Source organism: Chelonoidis abingdonii, chromosome 2 (genome assembly GCF_003597395.2).
Source record: "Chelonoidis abingdonii isolate Lonesome George chromosome 2, CheloAbing_2.0, whole genome shotgun sequence".
Taxonomy (NCBI): domain Eukaryota; kingdom Metazoa; phylum Chordata; order Testudines; family Testudinidae; genus Chelonoidis; species Chelonoidis abingdonii.
The window spans coordinates 58,612,565-58,638,433 of NC_133770.1; the positions used below are offsets into that span (position 1 = coordinate 58,612,565).

At 46.4% G+C, this 25,869-nt stretch overlaps 1 protein-coding gene across 1 annotated transcript in view; it reads right to left on the reverse strand.

The window, feature by feature from the left end:
• Window positions 1-16,657: 16,657 nt before the first annotated feature.
• AGMO (alkylglycerol monooxygenase) overlaps window positions 16,658-25,869 on the reverse strand; it is a 302,821-nt gene continuing 293,609 nt past the window's right edge. Inside the window, exon 13 of the mRNA XM_032784099.2 lies at window positions 16,658-18,323. Coding sequence (XP_032639990.1) covers window positions 18,243-18,323 — 81 coding nt within the window. The 3' untranslated portion in view covers window positions 16,658-18,242. The remainder of the gene's footprint in view (window positions 18,324-25,869) is intronic.

A 25,869-nucleotide genomic window follows, 5' to 3' on the forward strand; every position in this document is an offset into this window, starting at 1 on the left:
GGTGCAGGGGCACAACTTTGGGAAGTCACAGTTGTCATAACTATAAGAAGCTGAAAAAGAAACAGCTGACAGGATTTCAGGCTGTAATATAACATCCAACATATTTCTCTAGACAATCAAATAGTGTGGCAGGAAACATGACTTGAGAACACATTTCCCTGCCTTTATGGCTCCCTCCCCTTTCCTTCATAATCAGAAGGATAGACAGCAAGAAGAAAGACACTTAGTGCTATTAACTACTGTGTGGAATTTGTCAAAATCTATATAGAATTTTGATTACCCATATATAATGGGTAAGAAATCAGTGTCTTGTGGAGAACAAAATTATCATATATATAGAATTAAGAGAATAAACTTAATTCTAGTTCTTAGAAGTGGAAGCTGAGGTCATGCAACACTGAGATCAGCTCTTTGGGAATGGAGCATTGAGCTTTCTCTTTTGTTTTTCACGCGCCATATATAAGAATTTTGTTCGCAAGACACTGATTTCTTGCCCATTACCTAATATATGTGGGTAATCAAAATTCTACATATTAGATTTTGACAAACCGCAGTGGTGTATCTACTGGTCCACATATCAGGGTTCTGATGTAACTTCAGCCATACCCTCTCAGCGATGCACGCACTGATGTTTTTCTTATTCTGAGATCCCCTTAGCAGAAAAGCAGATCTTATGGCAGAATATTTAGCCGTGAATATCCTGCTGCTTATTTAGATCTCTACAGAACTTTCTTTTCCAGAAAATCTCCAGGAAAAAAACAAAGATAGTGATGTATATTTTTGGCAATATGACCGAGTAAAGACTGTAGGATTGAATTTGGTATATTGTGTTACTCTTCTGAATATTTAATCAAGAATACAGTGGTCTACATTTGCTATTACCACACAGCTGTACTGGCTATTACCAGAGTTTGCCCCCATATTTAGAATAAAACATCTCTAATAACTGTGGGGCTATAATTGGCAAAGATTAACATTTTAATGGCTGCTATATCATACAATACATCTGGTTGTATAGATTTACAAAATACTGTAAAATACAAAAATCCTGCTCTATATTTTTGTTATTTCGGTGCATCTGAAAACTCATCAAAATAAAATGTACAGCAATATTGTATTTCTCCTATTAGGCTACCTGGCAATGTTTGAAAGCACATTATTTAGTTATACTCATGCTGGCAGTCCTGGGAAAGAGCCTGGAGAAATTTGCTAGGTAATGCTCATCCTCACAGCTGTAATGGCCAGTGCTGAGGAGGTCCCAGCATATTGTCAGTAACATATTTACAAACCCAGTAGAGCAGAGTCTGGCAGGAGCACAAGGAATTGCATTGCAAGTACTCGTAGACTCCCCAAAGCCACCAGTACATTTCATTTCCTTGACTTGAGTAAAAGTGGAAAATCCATGTAATATACCAGAAAAGCCAATTTCTTGTTTTGCAGAATGTGCAGTATATATCCACTCGCCAATGAAATACAGCCAGCTATGTGGTGGAACATGGCAGATTTTTAAACATGCACAGCAACATGATAATAATTAAGGTCAAGGAATATAAAAAAAAAAAACAACCTCACAACATATCAAGCTGAAATTGCATGGACAATTTAAGAGACAAAATGCTCCTAACCCAGATTTGGAAAGAGCACCAGGGTTAAATAGTTGTGTGCTGATGAAAAAGCACCAGGGGATCTTGAATGACGCAAGTCTTATCTGACATGAGCAATTTGCTCAAGAGCTATTCTTCCTGCAGTGCCTGCTCTTTTTACATTAGCATTAGCAGAGGAAAGCACTTTTAGTTTGAAGACACAGGCTTTGTCTACGCTACATTTTGTTGGTATAAAACTTTTGTCATTCAGGGATTTGAAAAAACATCCCCTGAATGACAAAAGTTTTACTGAAGAAAAACGCTGACAAAGCTTCTTGTCTCTCCTTGGGAGTGCATTTTGTTGGCAAGAGAACTCTCTCCTGCCGACAAAGAGCAGCTACATTGAGCACCTTTTAGTGGCATGGCTGTGTCACTAAAAGGTGCATAGTGTTGACATAGCTTAGATGTTCAGTGAAAAGATAGGCAGAAAAGTGAATAGCATAAACTTCAGTTTTTCTCTGTCTACCCCCAGGCCTACTGATGTAGTGGTCAGCCTCCTACTCCTTTCCTCCAGACAATCCTCTCTCCCCTAGTGCATTGCTGGTGGTCTGCTGCACACTATGCAGCTGTTTTTCCCCACACTATGCAAAAATCCCCTGTCTCTGCATGCTTCCAAACCCCACTTGCCAGTTGCCATGTGTGGAAGTGTGGGGGGAAGGCTTGAAATTTAATTTTATTTAGGTTGTTTAGAATGATAGCAAATAAATCAGCAAAATTTAAGCCCATCAACTAAACCATTTTGTGCATTTGCATCGGCGATGTCTCAAGCTGGTTCTTAAAGACTTCCTAACTCTTCATGGAAAATATGAACAGCTGATATAAAGAACTGCAGAGAGGAAGCAATTTGCAGTGCACAATAAGTTTTACTGGACCTACAAAATCCAAAACTAGATATGTATTCTTCTGCACCATATGCTGGCACCTTATCTATTTCCTAATTATTTGCACAGATAGAAAGCCTCTTGCAACACAAAGTTTTTAAAAATCCACTATTGAGAAATAATTCTGCTTCTATATGATAGGCTGTTGTATCTATTGGGTTTCTGGGAAGTGGGTGGGCAAAGCCCGCCCACTGCTAAAGGATCCTCCCCCAGCCTAAGGGGAGGACCCACAGGACCACAGAAGCCCACTGATTACGGGGGACAACTAACAAAAGAACAGGGATGGGAGTGTGGTCAGAGGGTCATAAGAAGGGAGCCTGACGGGGACAAAGAGAGCGATGTGTGAAGGTAAAAGAGCGCGAGATAGAGGCAGCGCGACCCATGCTCACGGATGGCTGAAGCGCGTGGGGAGGGAGCTCGCCTGCACCTTCATCCCTGACCACCCAGGCAAAAAAACCAGAGCTTTGACCAGTTGACGCCGGCGGAGAGGCCGCGAGTAATCCGCCGGGCAGCCGCGCACGCCGCGCCAATGCCCGGGTCTGGACCAGAGAGCACAGCGCGGCGTACGCCGACACCGCAGCTCCGGCTCGGGAAGCACTAACCCTGTCAACCTCCTGCGGAGGAGGCAGAGGAAGGGCTCGATGGCCAGAGCGTACAGCAGGGGTGCCTCCCGCTCTTCCAGGATGATGTTAAAGTCCCCACCCAGGACGAGGCACTCGCGAGGATCCAAGGAGCCGAGGAAGGCAGACGCCTGCTGATAGAATGGCAGCCACTCCGGGGCCGATGTCGGGGCATAGACGTTCACAAGGTTGACTGCGAGCCCCTCCATGCGGACCCGGAGGTGCAGCAGGCGGCCCGGCACAGCCTCGGCGACCCCCAGCACCTCCAGCCGTAGGTCGGGGGAGAACAGGGTAGCTACTCCAGCCCTGCAGGTCGTGAGATGGCTGAAGTAGACCCCGTCCCCCCACTCCAGCCGCCAGCTGGCTTCGGCAGCCGGATCCGTGTGAGTCTCCTGCAGGAAAACCACAGAGTACCCCCCCTCCCGAAGGAAGGAGAGCACCTGGCTCCTGCGGAAACCCACCCTACAGCTCCGGGTGTTCAAGGTGGCAAAGGTGACGAGTGCCATGAGGAGGGCTGGGGGGATCCTCGCTGGCAGGGACGCCCCCGGCCCCCGTTGGGCCGCGCAGCAAACCATGACCCACCCCGAAGGTGAGCAGGTCGTCACAGAATTTGCGGACCTGGTGGTAAGCCGCAGCACCCTGCTTCCCGGTCCTCTTGCCCTCCCCCATGAGGGCCCTCGCGGCCCAGAGGATTAGGTGGAAATCCCCCCATTGCTGGAGAGCAAGTGACACCTTGTTGCGGAAGCCCCTGACGTCATCCAGGAACTCCCGCAGCTCCTCTCGCAGCGCATGGGGGGCTGGGGTCACCAGCGGGGCCTCTGGCATGGCCCCATGGCCTACAGAGACGGGAAGGCAAGGGGCGGACCCCCGACATGGCGCCCGATGGGCCGGTGCCACACGGTCTGCCTCAGACCCTGGCCCGATAGGGGGCGGCGGAGGGAAGAGCGCAGCCCCTAGGGGATCGGGACTGCGAAATGTAAAGGCCTCCCCCTGGGGGTCACCCTCCGGGAAGGGGAAGGGGACAGCCCCAGGGGCAGCAATAACGTAGGAGGCGGTGAAGGGGACAGAGACGGGATCAAGGATAAGGGCGGGGCTGGGGTCAGGGATAGGGACAGAGACGGGATCCTGGGCTGCAGGAGCCAAACTGGCAGGAGGCAGTTCCTCACGGCCAGGCGCGGAGGTTGGAGGGGTAGGGCGGGGGTTCCCAGCGATGCCGGGCTCAGGCTCGACAGGAGGCGCGCTAGCCATGGCATCAAGAGATGTAACACCGTCGGTGAGGTCCCCGCCCAGGAAGGAACTCGGGTGCTCTGCACCACAGAGGGATACCCCCGTTAGCCCGTCTCCCGGCCGCGAGGCACCGGCCGTCGCTACAATGGGCTCGGCAGCCGTCAGCGGGGTGCTATCTGCGGCCGGGCAGGGAGTCCAGGGGACCCTCAGAGGCAGGAGCGGACGTGGCAGTCAGGAGGAGGGAACACCGGGAAAGGAGAGCTGGGGTGAGGATGTCCAGGTCGAGGCCGTGTGGCGGCAGAGGTCAGATTCCTCTCCTCGGGGTGACCGGGGTCAGAACCGCAGGGCTCGCTCTTACTCAAAGATGAGGGGAAACTCGCCGCCCCCCCCCGGGGTCCTCCCGCTGGCCGGAGGCAACGACTCGGCTCAAGTGTGCAAGGGGGCGCAGGAGTGCAGGTAGCAGAGGGACCGCATCCGAGGCCCCACAAGAAGGGATTGCGAGGGGGTACAGTGGAACCTCTCCGGTGCTGCCACCCGGCTTCCTCTGTCCGGACTGGCGACGGGACGAACCCGAGGGCAGGTGGAAGCTGGCATCTGCGGCTCCCCCTTCCGATCTTGACGGGGGCTCCCGCATCAGATGGTAGGAGCGGGAGCTCGAGCCTTCCGCTTGCCCCGCTACCTTCAGGCCACCCTCCACGGCGTCGCCGTCGGCGGGTGACAGGGGCCGGGTCGGAGGCAGGGATGGCGAGTCGGGACAGGGGGGGCCACTAGTGGGCACAGCCGAAGGTAAGGGAAGAGTGCCCCACAGGGAGGGCCCGCTTCCATGGCCCAAGGGGACCCCCTGCCTGCACGCCTCCTCTTTTCGCCTATCGCGCCAGAGGGCTAGGGCGGCGGAGGCGGGCTCCTCTGCTTTCGCTCCTGGGCATGCTGAGTGGAGATACGCCTGCAGCCCGAGCGGTGAGAGCAGAGATAGATGGAGGAGGAGGAGGGAGCAGCCCCTGGTCACCGGCCGGCTAGGGCGCGGCGAATGACGGGGTTTTCGGGTCTTGGCAACCTGCCGGGGATTCGGGGGTCTGGGCCTCCTCCGAGCCGGGCTAAGGGGCAGTCCCTCCGGACTGCCCGTTGTCCGGTCTTGACGTCAGAGTAGCACGCAGGCTCGCCCTCGTAGGAATATGTTGCAACCCTGTGGTTCCCGATATGGCCCTGGAGGAGACATAGAGGACCCCCTGAGCGCCTCTCGCCACGCGCACCTTCGCGGCAGTTGAAGTCTGCACCTGCCGGTCGGAACGAGAGGACGATGGAGGTCTTTCGCAGCCCAAGGGGAGAGGGCTCACACACGGAAATGGGCTCCCCAGGGCAGAGAGGGCGGGGCAACAGGGCAAGAATTGGGGAGTGAAGGAGGTGACGGACGTCAGGACCAAGCATGGACCCCAGGTCTCACAGCGGCTCCAGGGGAGACTAACACGCCCCCCACCGCCAGGCCTTCTCCACGCCTCCTGGGCGGCGGCTTCCGAGCAAAAGGAAAAGACACACCTGCCATACATGTTGGAGGCCGCACGATGGCGTGGCCCCACCACCCTCGCCAACCCCGCACTATAGGTCTCCAACGTGGGGTGAGCGCGGACGCAGGAGCAACGGCACCATGCTTCCTGGTCAAGGTGGGGATAGGGGCCCCGGCCTGGCCGTAGGTAGGTACAGAGGCGGCGGTTGGGGGAGACGACGTAGCTGCGGGCAGGGGGGCTTGCGGCCACTTGGGCGTACGCTTCTGGGGGCGGGGAGGGCACCCCGCAGAGTCTGTGGAGGGAAACAGCCGGGGAGGCGCGCGGCACTGATTGGCGAGGCCGCAGGCAGAGGTGGAGCGTCCGCCACTGGAGGGCTTCGGTCTCCAACTACGGGGTTCCCTTTCCCCTTCTTCTGCCTGGCCCTCCGGTACCGCCAGCTGGGGGGGCTCCCCCAGAAGCAGAGGGGGGGGATGTGGCAGCAGCAGAGGACACCCGGTTCGCCACGCCACTTTTACCTCCTTTTGTGACGCGCATGCGAGAGGCGGTGCTGGTGGTCGGTCAGTGACGTCCAGCAGCGGAGACTAGTGGGGTTGTTGAGGGAGCAGGTGGCGGAGTGGGGTGCCAGGTCGCCTGCAGGAGGACCCACCCGCCGTTTCCGCGCCATGAGTGAGGAGGAGGGAGGGAAATACCGAGAAAGGGGAGGGGAGGGGAGGCAGGTCAACCCAACTCCCTCCCTGCTAGGCTGTAGGCCAGGGGAGGAGGAGCGCAGAACAGGGGAGGGGGCTGAGACAGGGGACTCGAAGGACTTTAGGTGGGGATGCAGTCACCGAACACAGGAGTGAGAGCTGGCTCCTCTAGCTCCACTGGGGAGGGGAGGGATAGCAAATAGCAAGTTGGGGAGGTGGCAGTTCAAGAGGGAAAAACTCAAACAGGGGAAGCCACAAGCGCACTAAGGGGGCATTAGGGTGCACGAGGGGACGCTGATCGAGGGCAAATGGGGCCGTGGGGTACCAGGCCGGGAGGGGGCAGATGGGACAGGGGCTGGCTTCAGGCCGGGGCAGGACAAACAGTGCTGAGAGTGAAACGGGTGGGGCAGGCAAACAAAAACTGAAGCATGGCAAGGGGCACAAACGGCCACAGGGCAATGGGCAGGCACAAGGGGAAAGCTAGGGGTGCTGGTTTGTATGAGTGGAAGTTGGGTGCAGTGGGGAAGGGGGGGGTGCGTGCACGCCACGAGCACTGTGTACAGTCCATAGGTGGCCTGCTGCTGCGGAGGCCAACGTGGCAAAGGGGTGTGGCAGGCAGGCAGCAGCTGATCCCAGAGGCAGGAACCTAAGCATGAGTATAGTGGTCTGTGGGGTGGGGAGGGCAGCAGATGGTGGTGGGGGGGTTTGGGGGAACACCAGAGTTGGACAGGGGCAGGCTCCAACACACCCCCTGTCCCCAACACAGTCTCTACTCCCCCACATCTCGGGAGCCATCAGGTAAAGAGGTTATCAGCACCTCAGCAGCCCCCTCCACGGCGGTCTTCAAGTCCTCCTGTGTGCTCCCTCCAGCAGCCGTGGGTTCCAGTCCTCTTCTTCTTCTCCAGGCTCCAGCAAGCTCCCCAGGCAACACAGCTCCAGCAGCAGCAGCAGCCTAGTGGCCAGGCAGCAAGGACTCCTCACAGGTGGCAACAACAGTGGGTGGTGGTGGAGGTGGTTGGGGTCCTCGGCTTCTCCCTCCGGAGGTGGAGGAGTGGGGCCGGCAGACAGGCCCCCACCCCTCCTCAGGCAGCAGCTAGCAGCAGCAAGCAGCAGCTGGTAGCAGTCCAAGGATGGGGTGACTCCAACCAGCAGCAGCCACCATGGCAAGGAGAAGGAGCGTCCACAGACAGGGCAGTCCAGAGAAGGGGGGGTAAAGCACTCCAGCCAGCAGGGCAAGCCCACAAGACAGAGTGCTCCCAGTATCAGGGTGGATCCTGCTCCAGCCCTGAAGGGGTTAAAAACAGCCAAGGGAAGGGCCACAGGCTGAAGAACGCAGCCTTTTAGCTGGGCTGATTGGGGAAGTGGCTGCAGCTGGGGCCATTGCCCCAAACTGAGCCACCAGGCCTTATAAAAAGGGCAGAGAAGCCAGGAGCCCAAGGAAGTCTGTCTCTGCGTTCAGAGGGAAAGGGCCGGCTGCTGCAAGGGACCAACAAGATATCCTAGGGTGAAGACAGTGCTGGGGAAGGGAATGTCTGGAGCACGGGGAGCTCCTGCCAGAAAGCCCAACCTGTGCGCTGGAATAGGCTAAGAAGTACTGGGGTTGCAGGGTGCAACCCAGGGGTAGGCCAAGGCAGCAGGTCCAAACCCCTTTGCCGATGATGAGAAGCTAATACTGCAGTCTGCCCCAGGGCGTGGGGCTAGCTAATGACTGGGCAGTTGCCAAGACCCTGAGGCGAAGTGGGGATAGAGTGGGGAGTTCCCAGGGAGGGGAAACCCCTAAGAGAAAGTGGTTACTGCCAGGGGGGGGCAGAACTCCATGTAAAAGGGGCACTGGGGTCCAGGGAGGGACAGGGGGCCCGTAGCAGGAACCAAGGTGGATCACCAGCCTGCTGAGGGCGCTCCGAGCTGCAATTTGAGCGAATTCCCAAGTGACCAGCAGGAGGCGCTGCAGGGGTGAGTCCCACCCAGTTAGACTGTTATATTTGCTCCATTGTTCTTTATTGTTAAAAACATATGCATGCAAATAATAAAATCTTTGTGTGTTATGATGAAGATTCTGGCTGCCCCTCCAGGAGTGTGCAAAGGTAGGAGGGATGGAGAACATCCAATTAACCCTCTGACCTCCCCGTAGAGGGGTTTGGCCGAGGCTTTCCCTCTCTGGGGCAGCTGGGGAACCACACTGCCTTGCTACTTCCTTTCAGTTGTGATGGGGAATTAGCCTGGCTGTGGGGGTCTCTCGCCGCGGCAGCACTAGAGGCAAAACATAAGTTATTCAAACCCGGTTGGTGGGCAGTAGTGAGTCATGGGCTCAGGCCCACAGACAGGAGCTGAGCAACCGTTATATAACGAGCAGGCCCTGGGTTGGGGTGGGACAACAAAGAGTCAGGGGCTCAGGCCCTCAGGCAGGGGCTGAGCAAACAGGTAAACAGCAAGTCCAGACTCCTGGCTCTGAAGGGCCTGGGAGATGGGGAGACTGCCACCCACCAGTTGGGTGGCAGGGGGGATGCAGGCCCACCCACTCCACTGCGTCCCAGCCCGGGCCCTAGCAGCGGTAGAAGGGCTGCTGCTGTGTCAGTGGGGATCCTGGCCACAACACACTGACATAGGCTGTGGCGGTCTTGCAGCCACGGGGTCAGCTGCCCCATGGCTACTTCCTAACTCCCTCTCTGGAGGTACCTGGGTCTGGCTGGTGTCCTGAAGGGGTCAAGCACCATGGGCTCCTCAGGGTAAGTGGTGAGGGGTCATGTAACCAGGTGGGCACTCACCCTTGCGGCGCCTTCTGCTGGTCACTCCGGGAATTAGCTCAAATTTCAGCTCTGAGCGCCCTCAGCAGGCCGGTGATCAGCCTTGTTTCCTGCTACAGGCCCCGTGTCCCTCCCTGGACCCCGGTGCCCCTTTTACATGGAGGTCTGCCCCCCCAGAGTAACCACTTTCTCTTAGGGGTTTCCCCTCCCTGGGAACTCCCCACCCTCTGTCTCCACTTTGCTTCAGTGTAGGCTACTGCCAGTCATTGTCCAGCCCTCACACCCTGGGGCAGACTGCAGTATCAGCCACTCATCATCAGCAAAGGGGTTTGGACCTGCTGCCTTGGCCTATCCCTGGGTTGCACCCTACAACCCCAGTACCTCCTGGCCTAATTCTAGGCCGTAGCCTGGGGCTTTCCAGGCAGGAGCTCCCCAGCTCCTCTGCCTTTCCCCAGTCCTGCTTCACCCAGGTACCTTATCTCAGCTTCCAGCAGCCAGACCCTTCTCTCTCTGAATGCAGAGAGAGACTCTCTAAGCTCCTGGCTTCTCTGCCCTTTTTATAAGGGCCTGTGGCTCAGTTTGGGGTGTGGCCCCAGCTGCTGCCACTTCCCCAATCAGCCCAGCTCAAAAGGCTGCTTGCTTCAGCCCCAGGCCCTTTCCTGGGCTGTTTTTAACCCCTTCAGGGCCGGAGCAGGGATCCACTCTGCTACAGGTAGGCTTGGCAGCTCCGCAGGGTAACTTGTGAGGGGCAGGCTTGGCAGCTTCTCCGGGTTCTGGTCAGCATCAGGCATCGACCAGTCTTCAGGTTGGCTGCCAATTACTGGTGTCTCCCAACAGGGAGCTAGGCCACAGGCGTCTGGCCTCTCCAGCGGCTGTTCTTCTAGGGAGCTCTGGGGCTGGGCTTTTATACTTCCAGTCCTGCACTTTGACCTCTGGAGGGTGGGCACAGGATTCACTGGCTCTGCCTACTTTGGTGTCCAGAGAGGCTCATCCCTCTCTGGGGTGACAGGGAATGACACTGCCTCACGACACTCGCTTATTCATCTCAACAAGGGTGAGCCAGGATCCAGTTCTTGTTCTCTTGGGATGAAATTCATCCCTATGCAGATGGCCTGCACAAAGGCTCTCCATCACTGAAGTACTCAAAATAGGTCTTGAGTGAGAGAAGTGGTCCCTAGACCTTATGCTGGCTCTCGGCACCTGGTGGTTTTTTCCCCTTGAGGGCAAGGTGTGAGGAAAGATTAGCTCTGCTAGTGGTCACCTGCTGCCTAGTTACTATGTTGAGTGGTGAATTGGAAATGCCAGTGGTACAGTGGGCCCACTTCATTTTTGCCATTCTGAAAGCTGGTCCCAGTTTGAAAGCTACTTATCTATCCACTGGGAATATTGGTAGAATCATTGCTTTGATAGGCAGGGCCTGGATATGCTTCCCCTTCTCTGTGCACCAGTCGGAAGTTCTTAACTCAAGTTAAGACCACATGCTTTACTTAAAGGAGCTGCAGGAAAAAGTAAACCTAGTTTCAGTAATCTTCGCACCCAGCACCTCAAAAATACTACTTCCCATTTTCCCACCCACACCTCATCATCTTTCAGTTCTTCATTCAGACACCATTGAGCAAGCCATTTTACAATGGTGGGTAGAAAAAAGGCACAAGACTTGCCAAACTTGTTTTCCAAAATTAAGAGCTTGAATAAACACCTAAGCTGCTGCTCTGCATAACATCCCATCACAAAAAAAATACTTTCCCCCATCATGGGTACAGTCAGAAACGAAACAAATTTGTTCTTTTAGAATGAATAGCTGTAACAAGTCCATGGCCACATAAATATTGATCCCAGTCAGGAGTGGACAGAGAATCCAGCACCCGCAAAACTAAAACCATAAGCTCCTATTACTTGAGCTAAAGTTAATTCATTATATACAAAGGGCAGGCTTTTATCCTCCCTGCACGGCAGATGCCAGAGAGAAACATGATCACATGCAATATGCTAACAGACAGTTCTTGAATCTAAAAATTGAACTTTAACTCTCTTTATATAGTTTTTTCCATTTCTGGCAAACTTTTTTGAAATTGCAATTTATGTGCTGATAAAGTGCTCACATTCAAGGACTGTGGAAAAATCTAAGTCATAAAACCACAAATTCTATAATGTTTGAAATTTAATCAGACACTATTGCAACTGGGTTGCCTGCCTTCCCTGCACTAATTCAGCATGTTCAAAGGTAGCATGGGAAGTATGTAGCAATACATCCTGAGACATAGACCTGGTCTACACTACGCGTTTAAACCAAATTTAGTAGCGTTAAACCAATTTAACCCTGCACACGTTCACACAACGAAGCCCTTTATATCGATATAAAGGGCTCTTTAAACTGATTTCTGTACTCTTCCCCGACAAGGGGAGTAGCGCTGATATCGGTATTGCCATGTTCGATTAGGGTTAGCGTGGCCACAAATCGACGGTATTGGCCTCTGGGTGGTATCCCACAGTGCACCATTATGACCGCTCTGGAAAGCAATCTGAACTCGGATGCACTGGCCAGGTAGACAGGAAAAGCCCCGCGAACTTTTCAATTTTATTTCCTGTTTGCCCAGCACGGAGCTCTGATCAGCACTGGTGGCCATGCAGTCCCAAATCCAGCATGGATCGTACGGGAGATCCTGTGGATTGATCGCTGTATGGGAGAGCAAATCTGTTCTATCAGAGCTCCGTTACAGAAGACGAAATGACAAAGCATTTGAAAAAATCTTACCAGGCTATGATACAGAGTCCACAGCACAGTGCTGTGTGACAAGTGTAACGGAAAGCCAAAGAATCAAATGGATGCTCATGGAGGGAGGGAGGGGGGTACTGAAGACTTCAGCTTATCCCACAGTCCTCACAGTCTCCAAAAAGCATTTGCACTCTTGGCTGAGCTCCCAATGCCTGTTTAGGGTTCAAACACATTGTCTGGGGTGTTTCAGGGTATACGTCGTCAATTTACCCCCCACCCCACCCGTGAAAAGAAAAGGTGAAAATAAATCGTTTCTTGACTTTTATATGCTTCACTCTATGTTACTGCATGCTGCCTGGTAGATGAGGTGCTGCAGCACTGAACACCAGCATCCCCCTTCCGGTGGCAGATGGTACAATATGACTGCTATCCATCAGCCAGCAGCAGCACGTGAGTGCTCTTGGCTGGCCTCGGTGAGGTCGGCTGGGGGCGCCTGGGTAAAAATGGGAAATGAATCCCGGTCATTCCTGGCAGATGGTACGAAAACGGCTGGTAACTGTCCTCCTCATAGCAATTGGAGGGCTGAGCTCTATCAGCCCCGCCCTTTCATGTCTAAAGAAAAGATTCTGTACTGCCTGGACTATCATAGCAGTGGGAGGTTTTCTCCCCCCTCATTTTATCTCACTAAAAACTCAGTGTTTCTTATTCCTGCATTCTTTATTACGTCATCACACAAATGGGAGGACACTGCCACGGTAGCCCAGGAGGGTTGGGGGAGGAGGGAAGCAATGGGTGGGGTTGTTGCACGGGCACCCACCAGAATGGCATGTAGCTCATCATGTCTGCAGGATCTCTGGGGCTCTGACATGGAGCGGCTGTGCTCTCTGGTTCTATAGTACACTTGCTCCATATTCTAGGCAGGACTGACTCTATTTTTAGACAAAACATAAAGAAGGGAATGACCCGGGGAGTCATTCCCATTTTTGTCCATGCGCCCCAGCCAACCTCAGCGAGGCCAGCCAGGATCACCCATGACAGCAGCAGACGGTACAAAATGACTGATAACCGTCATCTCATCGCCAATTTACAATGGCAGACGGTGCAATAGGGATGCTAACCTTCTCTGCTACCTTGCAAAGGCAAATGAATGCTGCCGTGTAGCACTGCAGTACCGCGTCCGTCTGCAGCATCCAGTACACATACGGTGACAAGGCAAAACGAGCTCCATGGTTGCCATGCTATGGCGTCTGCCAGGGCAATCCAGGGAAAAAGGGCATGATTGTCTGCCATTGCTTTCACGGAGGAAGGATAGAGTGACAACATTTACTCAGAATCACCTGCAACACTGTTTTTGCATTGGCATCTCAACCCAGAATTCCAATGGGCGGGGGAGACTGTGGGAACTATGGGATAGCTACGGGATAGTTACCCACAGTGCAACACTCCAGAAATCGACGCTAGCCTCGGTATATGGACGCACACCGCCGAATTAATGTGCTTAGTGTGGCCGCGTGCACTCGACTTTATACAATCTGTTTTATAAAACTGGTTTATGTAAAATCGGAATAATCCTGTAGTGTAGACATACGCATAGAGAAAACAGAGGTAACACGGAAGGGAGAAGGACAGGATGAATAGGGAAAGGAACAGTGCTATAATACTCAGAAGGAAATAAAGGAGGAATCATATGATGAAAACAGGCAGGCACATGTGAAGCGAAATTGTATGCAACATATGTGAACACTACAAGTAGCTTACTCTGTTTTGAATATTGGACATATTAGAGTATATATAGACTTATATGCACTATTGTGAAAGGGGCCATCTTTATCATTGTTGTAAGCTCACATATGCAACATTTATACAAAATATAACATCTATGGATATGAAACACATGTTCTCATGTGCTTTCACATGGGAAATCATAACAGGCAGAAGAGAACCAGTATATTTTATATAAATATGTAAATATATACACACAATACACATCGATAGACAGATAGATGAGAAAACAAGAAGGAATAGAGAAGGAAGTATTTAAAAATAGCAAGAGATAGGGGAAAAAAAGGATTAATTTTGTATCATTTTTCAATGCCAAACCATAAACACAAGGACACTCAGCAGATCATACTTAGTCAATGTTTCCATATTTTTCTGGTGTTTTCATAGGTGGGGCAAAGATGACAAAGCTCTGAGCCAAGCATTCCATTGGCTCTGACTTTAATACAAAAGTGCTGATCCACTATACAAGATGTTTTATTTCAGCTTTACCTTCGTGCTTTGTATCTGCAGTTTAATTTTCAGTATTTCTACACATGCTTCCCATGTAGAAACTTAGAATGAAGAAGCCTACAGGCATCCAGATGAGCAGAAAGTGCCAGAATATAGAGACGTGATATAACAGATAATACAACAGACTTATAGACTTTAAGGTCAGAAGGAACATTATGATCATCTAGTCTGACCTCCTGAACAATGCAGGCCACAGAATCTCACCCATCCACTTCTATAACAAACCTCTAACCTATGTCTGAGCTATTGAAGTCCTCAAACTGTGGTTTGAAGACCTCAAGCTACAGAGAATCCTCCAGCAAGTGACCCGTGCCCCATGCTGCAGAGGAAGTCAAAAAACCTCCAGGGCCTCCAATCTGCCCTGGAGGAAAATTCCTTCCCGACCCCAAATATGGCGATCAGTTAAACCCTGAGCATGTGGGCAAGACTCACCAGCCAGCACCCAGGAAAGAATTCTCTGTAGTAACTCAGATCCCACCCATCTAACATCCCATCACAGACCACTGGGCATACTTACCTGCTGATAATCAAAGATCAATTTGCCAATTAATTGCCAAAATTAGGCTATCCATCATACCATTCCCCTCCATAAACTTATCAAGCTTAGTCTTAAAGCCAGATATGTCTTTTGCCCCCACTACTCCCCTTGGAAGGCTGTTTCAGAACTTCATTCCTCTAATGGTTAGAAACCTTCGTCTAATTTCAAGTCTAAACTTCCTAGTATCCAATTTATAACCATTTGTTCTTGTGTCCACATTGGTACTAAGCTTAAATAATTCCTCTCCCTCCCTGATATTAATCCCTCTGATATATTTATAAAGAGCAATCATATCCCCCCTCAACCTTCTTTTGGTTGAGGGGGCATATGATTGCGCTTTATAAATATATCATATATATATGTAAACATATAATATAAACATATTATGGCTCAGATTCTCTCCTGTGCTGAGATCTGGGAGGTCAAGGGTACTGGGAAGCAGAGACAGTTCTGTGGGCCAGTTTGTGCCAGCCCCAGACTAACGAGGTATTATGTGACCATGCAAAGCTACTGTCTCCCTTTCTAATGTGTGAGAGTGGTTTCCCCTGGCTGGCTGATTCATTTTCAGCATCTGAATGGGTCTTGTTCTGCTCAGTGCTATTAGTCCATACCTGGAGGAAAAAAATTCACATAGAGTAATAAAAGAATATTTACATGTTTCCAAATAACTACAACACACTGCAATTTAAAGAGGAATGGGGGAATGGTAGACATCTAATAATTTGACCTCAACTCTCAAACTCGGCTTTATATAGGAAGTGGGGGCCTGATTCTGGGCTCTGCTACCATCCTTTCTCATGGTGATTTAGAGCAGGCCCAGTAGGCAGCCCTGCAGCAACCACTTCTCAGACTCCCGTATTTGGACATGCTCTGGGAATGGCTGCAAGTTGGAAGGGATGGTGTAGGCAATTGCTGGAGTGTTTTGCATGAAACGACCTTTGCCCCTCCACCAAGGATGAATTATTCAGGAGGCATAGCACAGAATTCGGCCCTAGTATTCAATCATAAATGACTTTACTTTTTTAAATTTCTGACTTTCTTTTCTTTGCATGACTGAATTTATTTTTGGACTCTCCCTGTGAATTCTGAAGATTTTCATGTAAAATGTGAAATAATTTGACAGTCCAAAGTCTTAACCTGTACTTACCTTAGACGACATGTTCTTTTCACTATTATATATAAATAAATGACACTGGTTAGGATAATTTTAAAATTAATTTAATAAATTATAATCAGAATAAAATATCCATTTGGCTATTTCAATATTATACATATCAAATACAGATTTCTAGTGCACACAATGTATTCAGAAACATGGGAATCTGAAGGTCGGCTGCATCCTGCGGAGCTTTAGCTCAATCGGGCATTTTTTTCCTTTCCTTCCAGTGGTACCCCAATGAGATTATTCTGTTTATGGATCTTTGAAAGATTGCTACTGATGAGTGAATACATTTAAATATAAAATGTGTGTCATTTAGCAATAACAAAGCACACTCATCTCCATGGTACCTACCCACATCATTTAAATCGAACCTTGCAACACTCTTGTGAGGTAGGTACTTCTGTCTCAATTTCAAAGATGGCGAAACTGAGGCACAGAGCAAATAAATTACGTGCCCAAGGTCACAAACTGGGACTAAAATCTATATTTGTTGGCTACTATGCCTGTGTTTTAACAACTAGATCACATTTCCACAATCTGAGTCAGAAATATATGATTTCATTTATCTAATCTCTTAATCAGATATTAGAATTCTACCAAAATATGAATAAATTTATGAATTAAAGATTTAAGCAAAATACTTCTAATATGAATTCTTCTAACATTTCCAAGGGACAATTTGTACATCTTTTAATTATACAAATTAGAAGAGGGTTTGAATCAAAATCCTGGATTCAAACATTCCCACACTTTATGAAAGGTCTGAACCAGACATTGCATCTTAGACTCATCTCTACTCAAACTGACATCTGTTTTCCCAATTAAACATATTTTAGGGATTTAGCATAGCCCTAAGTGATAGACACAGGCAATTTGACTTTCTAATTGACTGAAAATTTTGGCCTCAAATTTGGGTGCCTCAAGGGAGGCACCTAAAAAAAAAAAAATAGGCCTGATACTCAACACCACTGAAAATCAAGCCAATTTTATTTAAGTATAGAGTTAGGTGGCCAATTGGAGGCATCCAACTTGTAAATGCTGGCATCAATTCTCTGCTACACCTAAGTCTAAAACTGTGGGTTGACTAAAATCCGGATATTTATGCATATCCAAGCTCTCTATTAATATATCTTAGTACTGTAGAGAAAATGAAAAAACAAAAAACAATTCAACTACATTTTAATCCAGGTATTTTTACCAGTTTGAAGCTTGCAAGGCATCCTAAAGTTTTTTAGTTACTTAATTTTAAGTATTTTCTTTTTTTAGTCTTGGACCGACTAAAAGTTGGAAGAACATAAGGAAAGAAAAACAACCCTTCTCTTCTATTTTTGCTAATCTTGCTGTTCAGAGCCTCCCTTCTCTTCTTTTTTTCCACAGTTTTCCTATATCAATAGAAATAATCAAAATAGCACCTCAGACAGGACAATAGATCCATCTCCCTCAGGATTACTTTGACAGGAGGAGTGGGGGGATTACTAGAAATTAACAACCTGACCCTGCAAACACCTTGTGACAGGAGTTTCTTCAGTCAATGGAGCAGTGTTGGTGAGATCAGCCCTAAAGTTGTTGGCAAATGCAGGTATACTCCTTAAACAAATTAACATAAACTGCAAGTCTGCATTACACAGCACATATATCATCTAGTTAATTGAAAACATTTCAATTAATGCAAGTCAGAGTTATTTTATCCTGCTGTTTGTAATAATTTTCCTGTCTCAACTACTCATCCTTATGTAACTATATGTTATGAACACACAGTTGGGCATGGTGTTGAGATTCTACTGTAATTCAATCAGTATGGAAAAATTTACATTCACATTCTTTTAGACTTAGTCTCTGTGGAGATTACCAGGTTGCAACAAATATGATTTTAATTATTTCTATTGTAAAGAATGCTTTCCACATATGGTTACATACTAATAAAGTGATTGAAAAATGCTATTATTTTTATATGCTTTTTAAGAATGTGATCCCTTGAATGTTAAAAAAAAAATGCCATGAAAGCACAAGAAAAAAATAGAAGGATCCTTAATTTAACTTGGGTAGGCAGGAGAATAAATATTTAAAAGATCAAATAAAAACAGATTATTATTTTTAATGCATCTTTCAAACCTTCATAAAACATCATGATTCCTACCTAGCCTATGTGAAATGCTTGCATTTCAGAAAGAGGCACCGTCAACTTATTCCAAGAAACTTCGAAGCATATTCCAAAGGGCTCTTTCCATAATTCAGTGATATTTTGCTGTATTTGAGATGAGTGGCTTCATAATTTGTACTCCCCAGAATGCAATGCAGAGTGAAAATAAAACCTACAATATAAAGCACAGGTGAAAAACATTATACAAGCTTTCTTAATAAAAAATTATATAGTAATTATGGTAAATGGATAAAAAGCAGAACTCTCCCAAGAGACACATCTATATAAGAATTCCAGGCATATTGTTAAATTATGGGAAAAAATAGACGTTGGAGTCTACAGGCTTTAGGAATTCTATGGAAAGAGTTTTTCACTCCTTCTCATAGTTACCACTTCCTTGACATGTTACTAAACTTCTTTCAGTCCCCAACACTGAAAGAACACATCTATCCCTGGAAGATCCATTAAATACAGAAGTATTTTACTTAGAGAAGAAACATATTTAAGCAATAATGACTGAGGAACAAGGCATTTCTAGGGGATTAATGACAGGCTGGTAGATGATGATCACCTGAAGCACAGCCACGGGCCATTAAGCCCCAGGAAATGTCCTCAGCTGAGATTATTATTACTACTATAAGTTGGGGAAAAAATCACAGGCATATTTTTAAATGGGGTGATGCAGTTCCTTCTTCTCTTTTCTAAAATTAAACTCTTTATTGTGAGTTTGTTAAAGAATGCAACATATGCTTGTGGGGGAGTATTTCACATTATAGTTTTTATGTTCAGAATTAGAAATCACACTCTGCAGAATTAGTTTGGCTTCAGAGTTCTATAAAATTATTGATTCAATGCCTACTAAGTTCAGGGTTGCTAATATTAAAAGCGAAGCACTGCATTCATGAAACAGTAAGGCTGCACTAGTGGGAAAAAACTGCAGAGAATACAAATATAAAGGGGCCAAATCCACCCCTGAATCAAAACAGCTCTCTGCTGCTCCGCTGCCACAAAGCTGACCTAAAGCCAATTGAGAAACTGAGCAGAAGCCCGCTGCATAATCATAGATTTTAATTTTCTCTGGATCCTCCAGTACATTCTGTGCAACAGAGCCTGAGAATTTTAAACAGATTGTGTGATCTAATGATCACACTAAAATAACACTAGAGTATAAAGGGCGTGGAAAACAGGACGGAGCATAAATGTATCTGACTGCTACCTTTGAACAGGTGTTGGAAAAATGTGCACTTCCTAAACTGTGCAGGCATGCACAGTGTGCCTCCCTCATAGTAACCCCCTTGCAGCTTACTGACATTTTCTGCTGTATAAATTCAATATATACTTTCCAGACTATTCCCCTGGAAATTCCCATTCCCTGTCTAGACTCTTTATTCCTTGCCCCACTAAAAATTATTTACATGTCAATTTTCAAAGTTCAACCATTTTTGTCATAGTCTGATTAAAAGAAAAGGGGAAAAAAAGCATGGTTAGGTTTTTTGTTTGTTTGTTTGTTTTTTAAGCAATGGGAAAATACTTTCCCCCCCTTCTCCTAGAACAGCTGATAGTTTCACCAAATAAAAAAAAAAAGTACAGTGGGCAGCAATCGTGCCTGGTACATTTTAGCCCAAAAGATGAATTTTTCAGAATGCTCTACCCAGGGGAAACAGATTTGTAATGGAAACTGTTCTACAATCTCAATTTTAGCAGTTGCTACCAGGGACTGCGGTAGTATTATTACCCAGCTAACTATGAAATTAAACTTCATATCTGTTATTCATCCTGACGGACGGGGGACACACTCTTTCAAACACGTCCATATTTTCATTAGGTTCTTCTCATATAAACTCTCTTATTTATTTAAATTGTCCACTTTAGTCTAAATAGAACTATCCATGCAGATAAGGACTGCTCATCTGACTAGGGCATTGCAGATTTGGGCTCTTAGTGCACATGAAATCTTGGGATGCTCCTGTTAAATCTCAATGCAGGATTAAGGCTTAAACTTGCAAGATTGTAAATTGTTCTAAAGTCCTTAGTGGAAGTCAAGTTTCCCCTTTTGTACTATAATTTTGTTGCTGACAACTGATGCTTTAAATAGTCCATCATGTTGCCTCTTGTTTACACTGATGAATGAGGAAAACTTATTTAATATAAATAGATGTAGTTTGCATGGCAGCTGAATCACAACAATAGTAACAAAAACAAAAAAAACCCTGTATATATTATGTCTCTCCAAGGCCTCTTACCAGAATGGTTTTAAAACCACAGTCCCATATTTAGCAATGTTTCTGTTTCTGATATGCATTGCCAGGATTAGTTATCATTAATTATGTCACAAGCATGTTTGCAGGGATCCAGTCAATGTACAAAAGGTGGAATTTAGGCTTTTTGGATGGGATAACTGTAGTCTCATATCCTCCCTAGGGTTTTTATTTCCTTTTTAGCATTTGATCACACTGGCACTGCATAGTCTGTGTCTGAAGATGTGCACCGTACTTGTTTTACAATTGCTAGATCGTATACTGTTTCGTTCTGGATTAGGTCTATGTCTATAATCAAAGCATATACTCTTAGTAAATATCTCATTGCTTCATGCTGAAATAATCTTCACTGCACATGCACAGGTAGGTTTGGTATGATACTAATGACCTATCCACATCAGGCAATTGACTTGATAATGAAGACAGTTATCAGCATTAGGTTCCACTTGAGCTGGTGCTGGCAATGATTTAACAGCTACAGTAGACAAGATAAAAGTTTTCTAAAAATCATTAAAGAAAGAATCCTTCAGATTTTCTTCTAATGGGTCTCAAAATGCTTTCTGCCAAGATGTTGAAAATGGCTTTGTTCTGTCTACACTAGTAATAAAGTCATTATTAGCATCTTTTTCAAGGGGGCCAGTTGCTTATAAACATGGGTATAAATTTTTGAATAAATACCTAAGTGGCGGTACAAGTGTTAGACATTGATAAGAGAGCGTTTGTGCATAGTACTCCAGATTCCTCGAATACATGAGCTTATTGGTTGTGATACTAGCACTGATCACTAGTTTTACAGTATCGGGGGGGTAGCCATGTTAGTCTGTATCCACAAAAACAACAAGGGGTCCGATGGCGCCTTAAAGACTAACCAATTTATTTGGGCATAAGCTTTCATAGGTAAAAAACCTCAGATCCATCTGAAGAAGTGTTTTTTTTTTTACCCACACAAGCTTATGCCCAAATAAATCTGTTAATGTTTAAGGTGCCACCAGACTCCTTGTTTTTGTAGTTTTACAGAGATCTTCCTGTTTTAACACATAAATCAGATGGAGGGGGCAGAGTTAGCTAGAAGAGAGAGAAGAGATGCAGGAGACCTGCTGCAGCTCTGCTGGAAATCAGGATTTGGAAAGAAAGTGCATGAGTCGGTACTTCCTGTGTGCTCTTTTGGGGCTGGGCAGCATCAGGGCAGCAGAGAAGCAGCCCAGCGCTAGTAAATCAGCAACAATGCAGATTGAGCAGCCATTTCCCATGTGGAGGTGGAGTGCAGAGGCCTCAGACACTGCTGTGACTAAAAAGCTTAAACAGTGCCTGTAGACCAACGGGGGGGGAGGGGAATTTCTTTCACCCTTATGCTTCATCTCCCCAATGCCCAGCCTGATTTCTCAGGCTATGTGCTGGCTATGGGGTTTGGAAGTGTATGGGGTGGGAAAGGAAGTAGACGTTTCTTATCTTTCTTTCTTTTGGTAGACCATGCATTCAGTTTTCACTGGCACTTTGATTTCTTTAAAGTTGTATTTCCCTTGCAATTCTTAGAAAGACAGTCTAACTCCGATCGTACAGATTGGGCATTTCTAGAGAAAGAGGGGTTAATCCTGTAAGGTGCTGCACACTCCTGCATGGTGCTAAGTGCCCTCAGCTCCCACTGATTTCAATGAGAACTAAGGCAGCTCACAGGAATGCGCGGTGTCCTAAAGGGCTAAGACACCAGGACCCAATTCAGCACGGTACTAAAACACATGCCTAACTTTCAGCACGTGAATAGTCCCATTGGCTTCAGTGGAATTTATAGCTAGGCATGGGCTTGAGTAATTTGTTGACTCAGGCCTTGTGTACACTACTGGTGCTACAGTGCCACAGCTATGCACTGTAATTATGCTGCTGTGGTGCCATAGTGTAGAGGTTCCCCACAGCAACGGAAAGGGTTTTTCTGTCGCTGTAGGTAATCTGTCTCCCCAGGCAGTGGTAACTTGGTTGATTCCTCACTGAGCTACCCATGTCCACACGGAGGGTTAGGTTGGCCTAGCTATGGTGCATGGGGATGTGATTTTTTTCAAACCCCGAGCAACATAGTTATGTCGATCTATCTATTAAGCATAGACCAAGCCTCTCTCCCCATTTTGTATGTTAACTACTTAGATCCTGCTTTAATCACTTCTCAGCACTCCAAACAGTTTATAATATAGCAATAAGCCATGATAACGTGCACCAATAGGCTATTGGTGCATGCCTTGGATGTGTTGTGATGCACACGGTTGAAATCTACATCTCTTCAACCATCTTTTGAGCACCAGTAGTTTACTCCTGGAGTGGCTTCTTGCTACAGAGCATAGCTCATTAGTTTTACATTTAATTACTAACAAATCATGAAAAAGTAATAGGAATATGCTATATAGACTTTTTCTCCTCTATGCTGGAGAGCTTTAAACTCTCCTTGTTTACTAAAGAGTACTACAGTAGCCTCAAAAGGCCCCAGCTGAGATCTGAACCCCTTGTGCTAGCCACTGTACAAATGCATAACTCAGGAGAGTTCCTGTGCCTCAAAGAGCACAGGAAATGTTAGCATCCCCATTTTACAGAGGCAGGAATGGGAGACTATGTGACTCACCCTCAGGTCACTCCAGACTCTCCCCAGGTTTGTGGCAGAGCTGGGAACTGAAACTGTATCTCATGTGTGTCAAGTCAGTGCTTCAAACGCAAGACTATTGCGCCTCTCAAAAAAGTCTCGAGACTAGAAAATTGAGGTTAGGATGGTTTTTCATGAACACAATCCCCACTCAAAGTCTGCCAAAGATACCTACCAATTTGGAGTTCAGAAAACTCATACTTTCTTATTTTTGACTGACAGAGTTTATTAGTAGAGGAAAGGCCATTCCCCCTCAAATTATTACACTGACATGTCCCTCAAAAGCTCTGACTTCTATAGCTGATCCTCTGATTGTACCCTTAAGCTGAAACAGAAAACTTTGCCACCACTGTTCTGCTATTAATACTATCTCCCAGGGACTCTGTTGAGATTTATACTTTTACCTTATATTGAAGCAGTAAAGAAATGTGAGTTAATGCAAGCTGGAGATTGCATCAACACTGTACTCTGCTAACAAATGAAAAAAACAACTCTCTGCATCTTGTTTTTGTTGTTGTTCAGTCTGAAGATTGCCTGAAAATATTGTATTGAAATATCTATTTAGATTATTCCCTCCAGTAAGTGTGCGTACTTCACTCCATACATTCTTGATTCAAGTTTAAAATATATTGGATCTGCAAGTGTAATAAATAATTAAACTGATGTTGGGAGATAAACTTCCTTTTTCCAAACCTAAATAATATCTGACTTTCTCTGAGGCAGTTCCCTGTTTTAAAAAAAACAACAACAAAAGAAAACATTCTGCTTACTCATTTATAAAACCTATTAAAAATAACTTCAGTACATGGTCCAAGCTTATGCTTTACAGTTGTGCTAATTCATTCCAAGAACCCGATCTCTTTTGTAACTGTAAATTGTCAGCCATCATTATAACTTACAAATCTCAGCCACACACACACATGGATTCATCTACCTACAAACATTTCATCTTGGATTACAGTATTATCATCGAATTTTTTTCTATCAGGTCTTGCTACTGTCTTTTTTTCTAGAAAAACAGGGTGGAGCCCAACCCTGTAACTTTAGACACTGGTCTGTAACTCTGCTGTTGGACAATGATTTATATCACAAAGTTGTCTCATCTTATATTCCTCTCATCTTTCTGAATGTTTAATTCTGGTAAACAAACTAACCAGAGATCCTGCTCTGATTGTAGTCACTGGCGAAACTCTCACTGAAGCAGCTTTGATCCCTTATTTTAACATGCAGGTAAAAAGTGTACTGCAAAGATATACTCTTTGACCTTGCTAACTCACTGGAATGGTCTGTCTAAAATTTCCTGTCTATACAAGGGAGATAGTATATATGACTTACTATACCTTTACTAGAATGGTATAGTACAGCTGTCTTTGCCCTGAAACAGACCCTGATAGCCTGCTTTGTGCACCATGCCCTAACACCTGGTGGGTCCCATAAGTATTACCAACTCCAAGCTTTCAAAAACCATGAGAAAACTCCCAAAAATCAGGAGAGTAGTTCAAAAGTCATGTTTATTCTTCATTCATTAATTTGTGGGGTCATTTTATCTGCCTTCTGGTTTTTGAACTGTTTACATTTTCAAGTTTGCCTCCACAGCCATGAGGGCTAGAAATTTACTTTTTAAAAACGAAAGCTGAGATTCTGATGTAGCCACATCACTCCCAGAGCTGAGGCTTTAAGAGAAAACACCAAACATTAAGAGACTTGCAATAAAAATCCCAAGAGTTGGCAAGAACATACATTTTTCACCTGCTGCCATCATCCTTTACTGACACTAATATCCCTAGTGGGCAGAAAAGATGAGCAGCAGCAGCAGATTCATCTTACTGCCCTCAACTGACCTATTACTGCTTAGCAGATTCATCACATAGGATTGTTGGGAACATAAACTAGTTCATGCTCATTGGAGATGAAAAGTACTGAATGAGTGTTTTTAATACACTAACAAACCATTACTGTTAAGAAACTCTGAGAAACTTATGGGGTTTCTATTTATAATCACAGCTCAGCAAAGGTAGCAAAGGCTGAACGTCATATCTCATTTCTGTTTTAAAATCTTCTATTTTTCAGTTTCACTTAAAATTCTAAGATTAAGAAGTAACAAGAATGGATGACTGCTGCTAATTCTCACAAATCTGACTTGATTTAAAATATTGTAAAATTAAAATATAAAGCTTTCAAAGAAGCCAATTAGGCAAAACCTTAAATGGTCTCAATTAGTAAACATACTGGTTTAATCTGCTGTACATCAACAGGCCAAGTGAGATTGAAAGTTTTATTAGAAGCTGTTTGTTGCAGAAATGTAATCCTTGAAATAGCCCCATTCCATTTTGACTACAAAGACTGTGGAGTTTATTTTTTTAAATATTTTTTACAGGAAATGCACCCATTGAGAAACAACATCACATTTACTTTTATGTCTGTCAGCAGATGAGGCATAATTATATACACATCACTGCATCACTTATAACTCAAACACAAGAGAGAGGGTAAAACAGACACATCTGAGAAGAACTAAGTCATTTAATAAAATATTAACTAAATTATGTGTGAAGAGCAGTTTTTCACCTTAAATGAAGACACATGGAGTTAATTTTAGTTTAATCAATAGTTTATTGCAGAGTTTTGATAGTTAATCAAATTCAGAATTGTTTTTTGTGCAAGACTATATACAAGAAGTGCTGAATATGTACATTGCCAGGGACAGAGTTAGGGCTATTGGCCAGCTCATAGACTCATAGACTCATAGGTCAGAAGGGACCAATATGATCATCTAGTCTGACCTCCTGCACAAGGCAGGCCACAAAACCCTACCCATACACATTTATAACAACCCC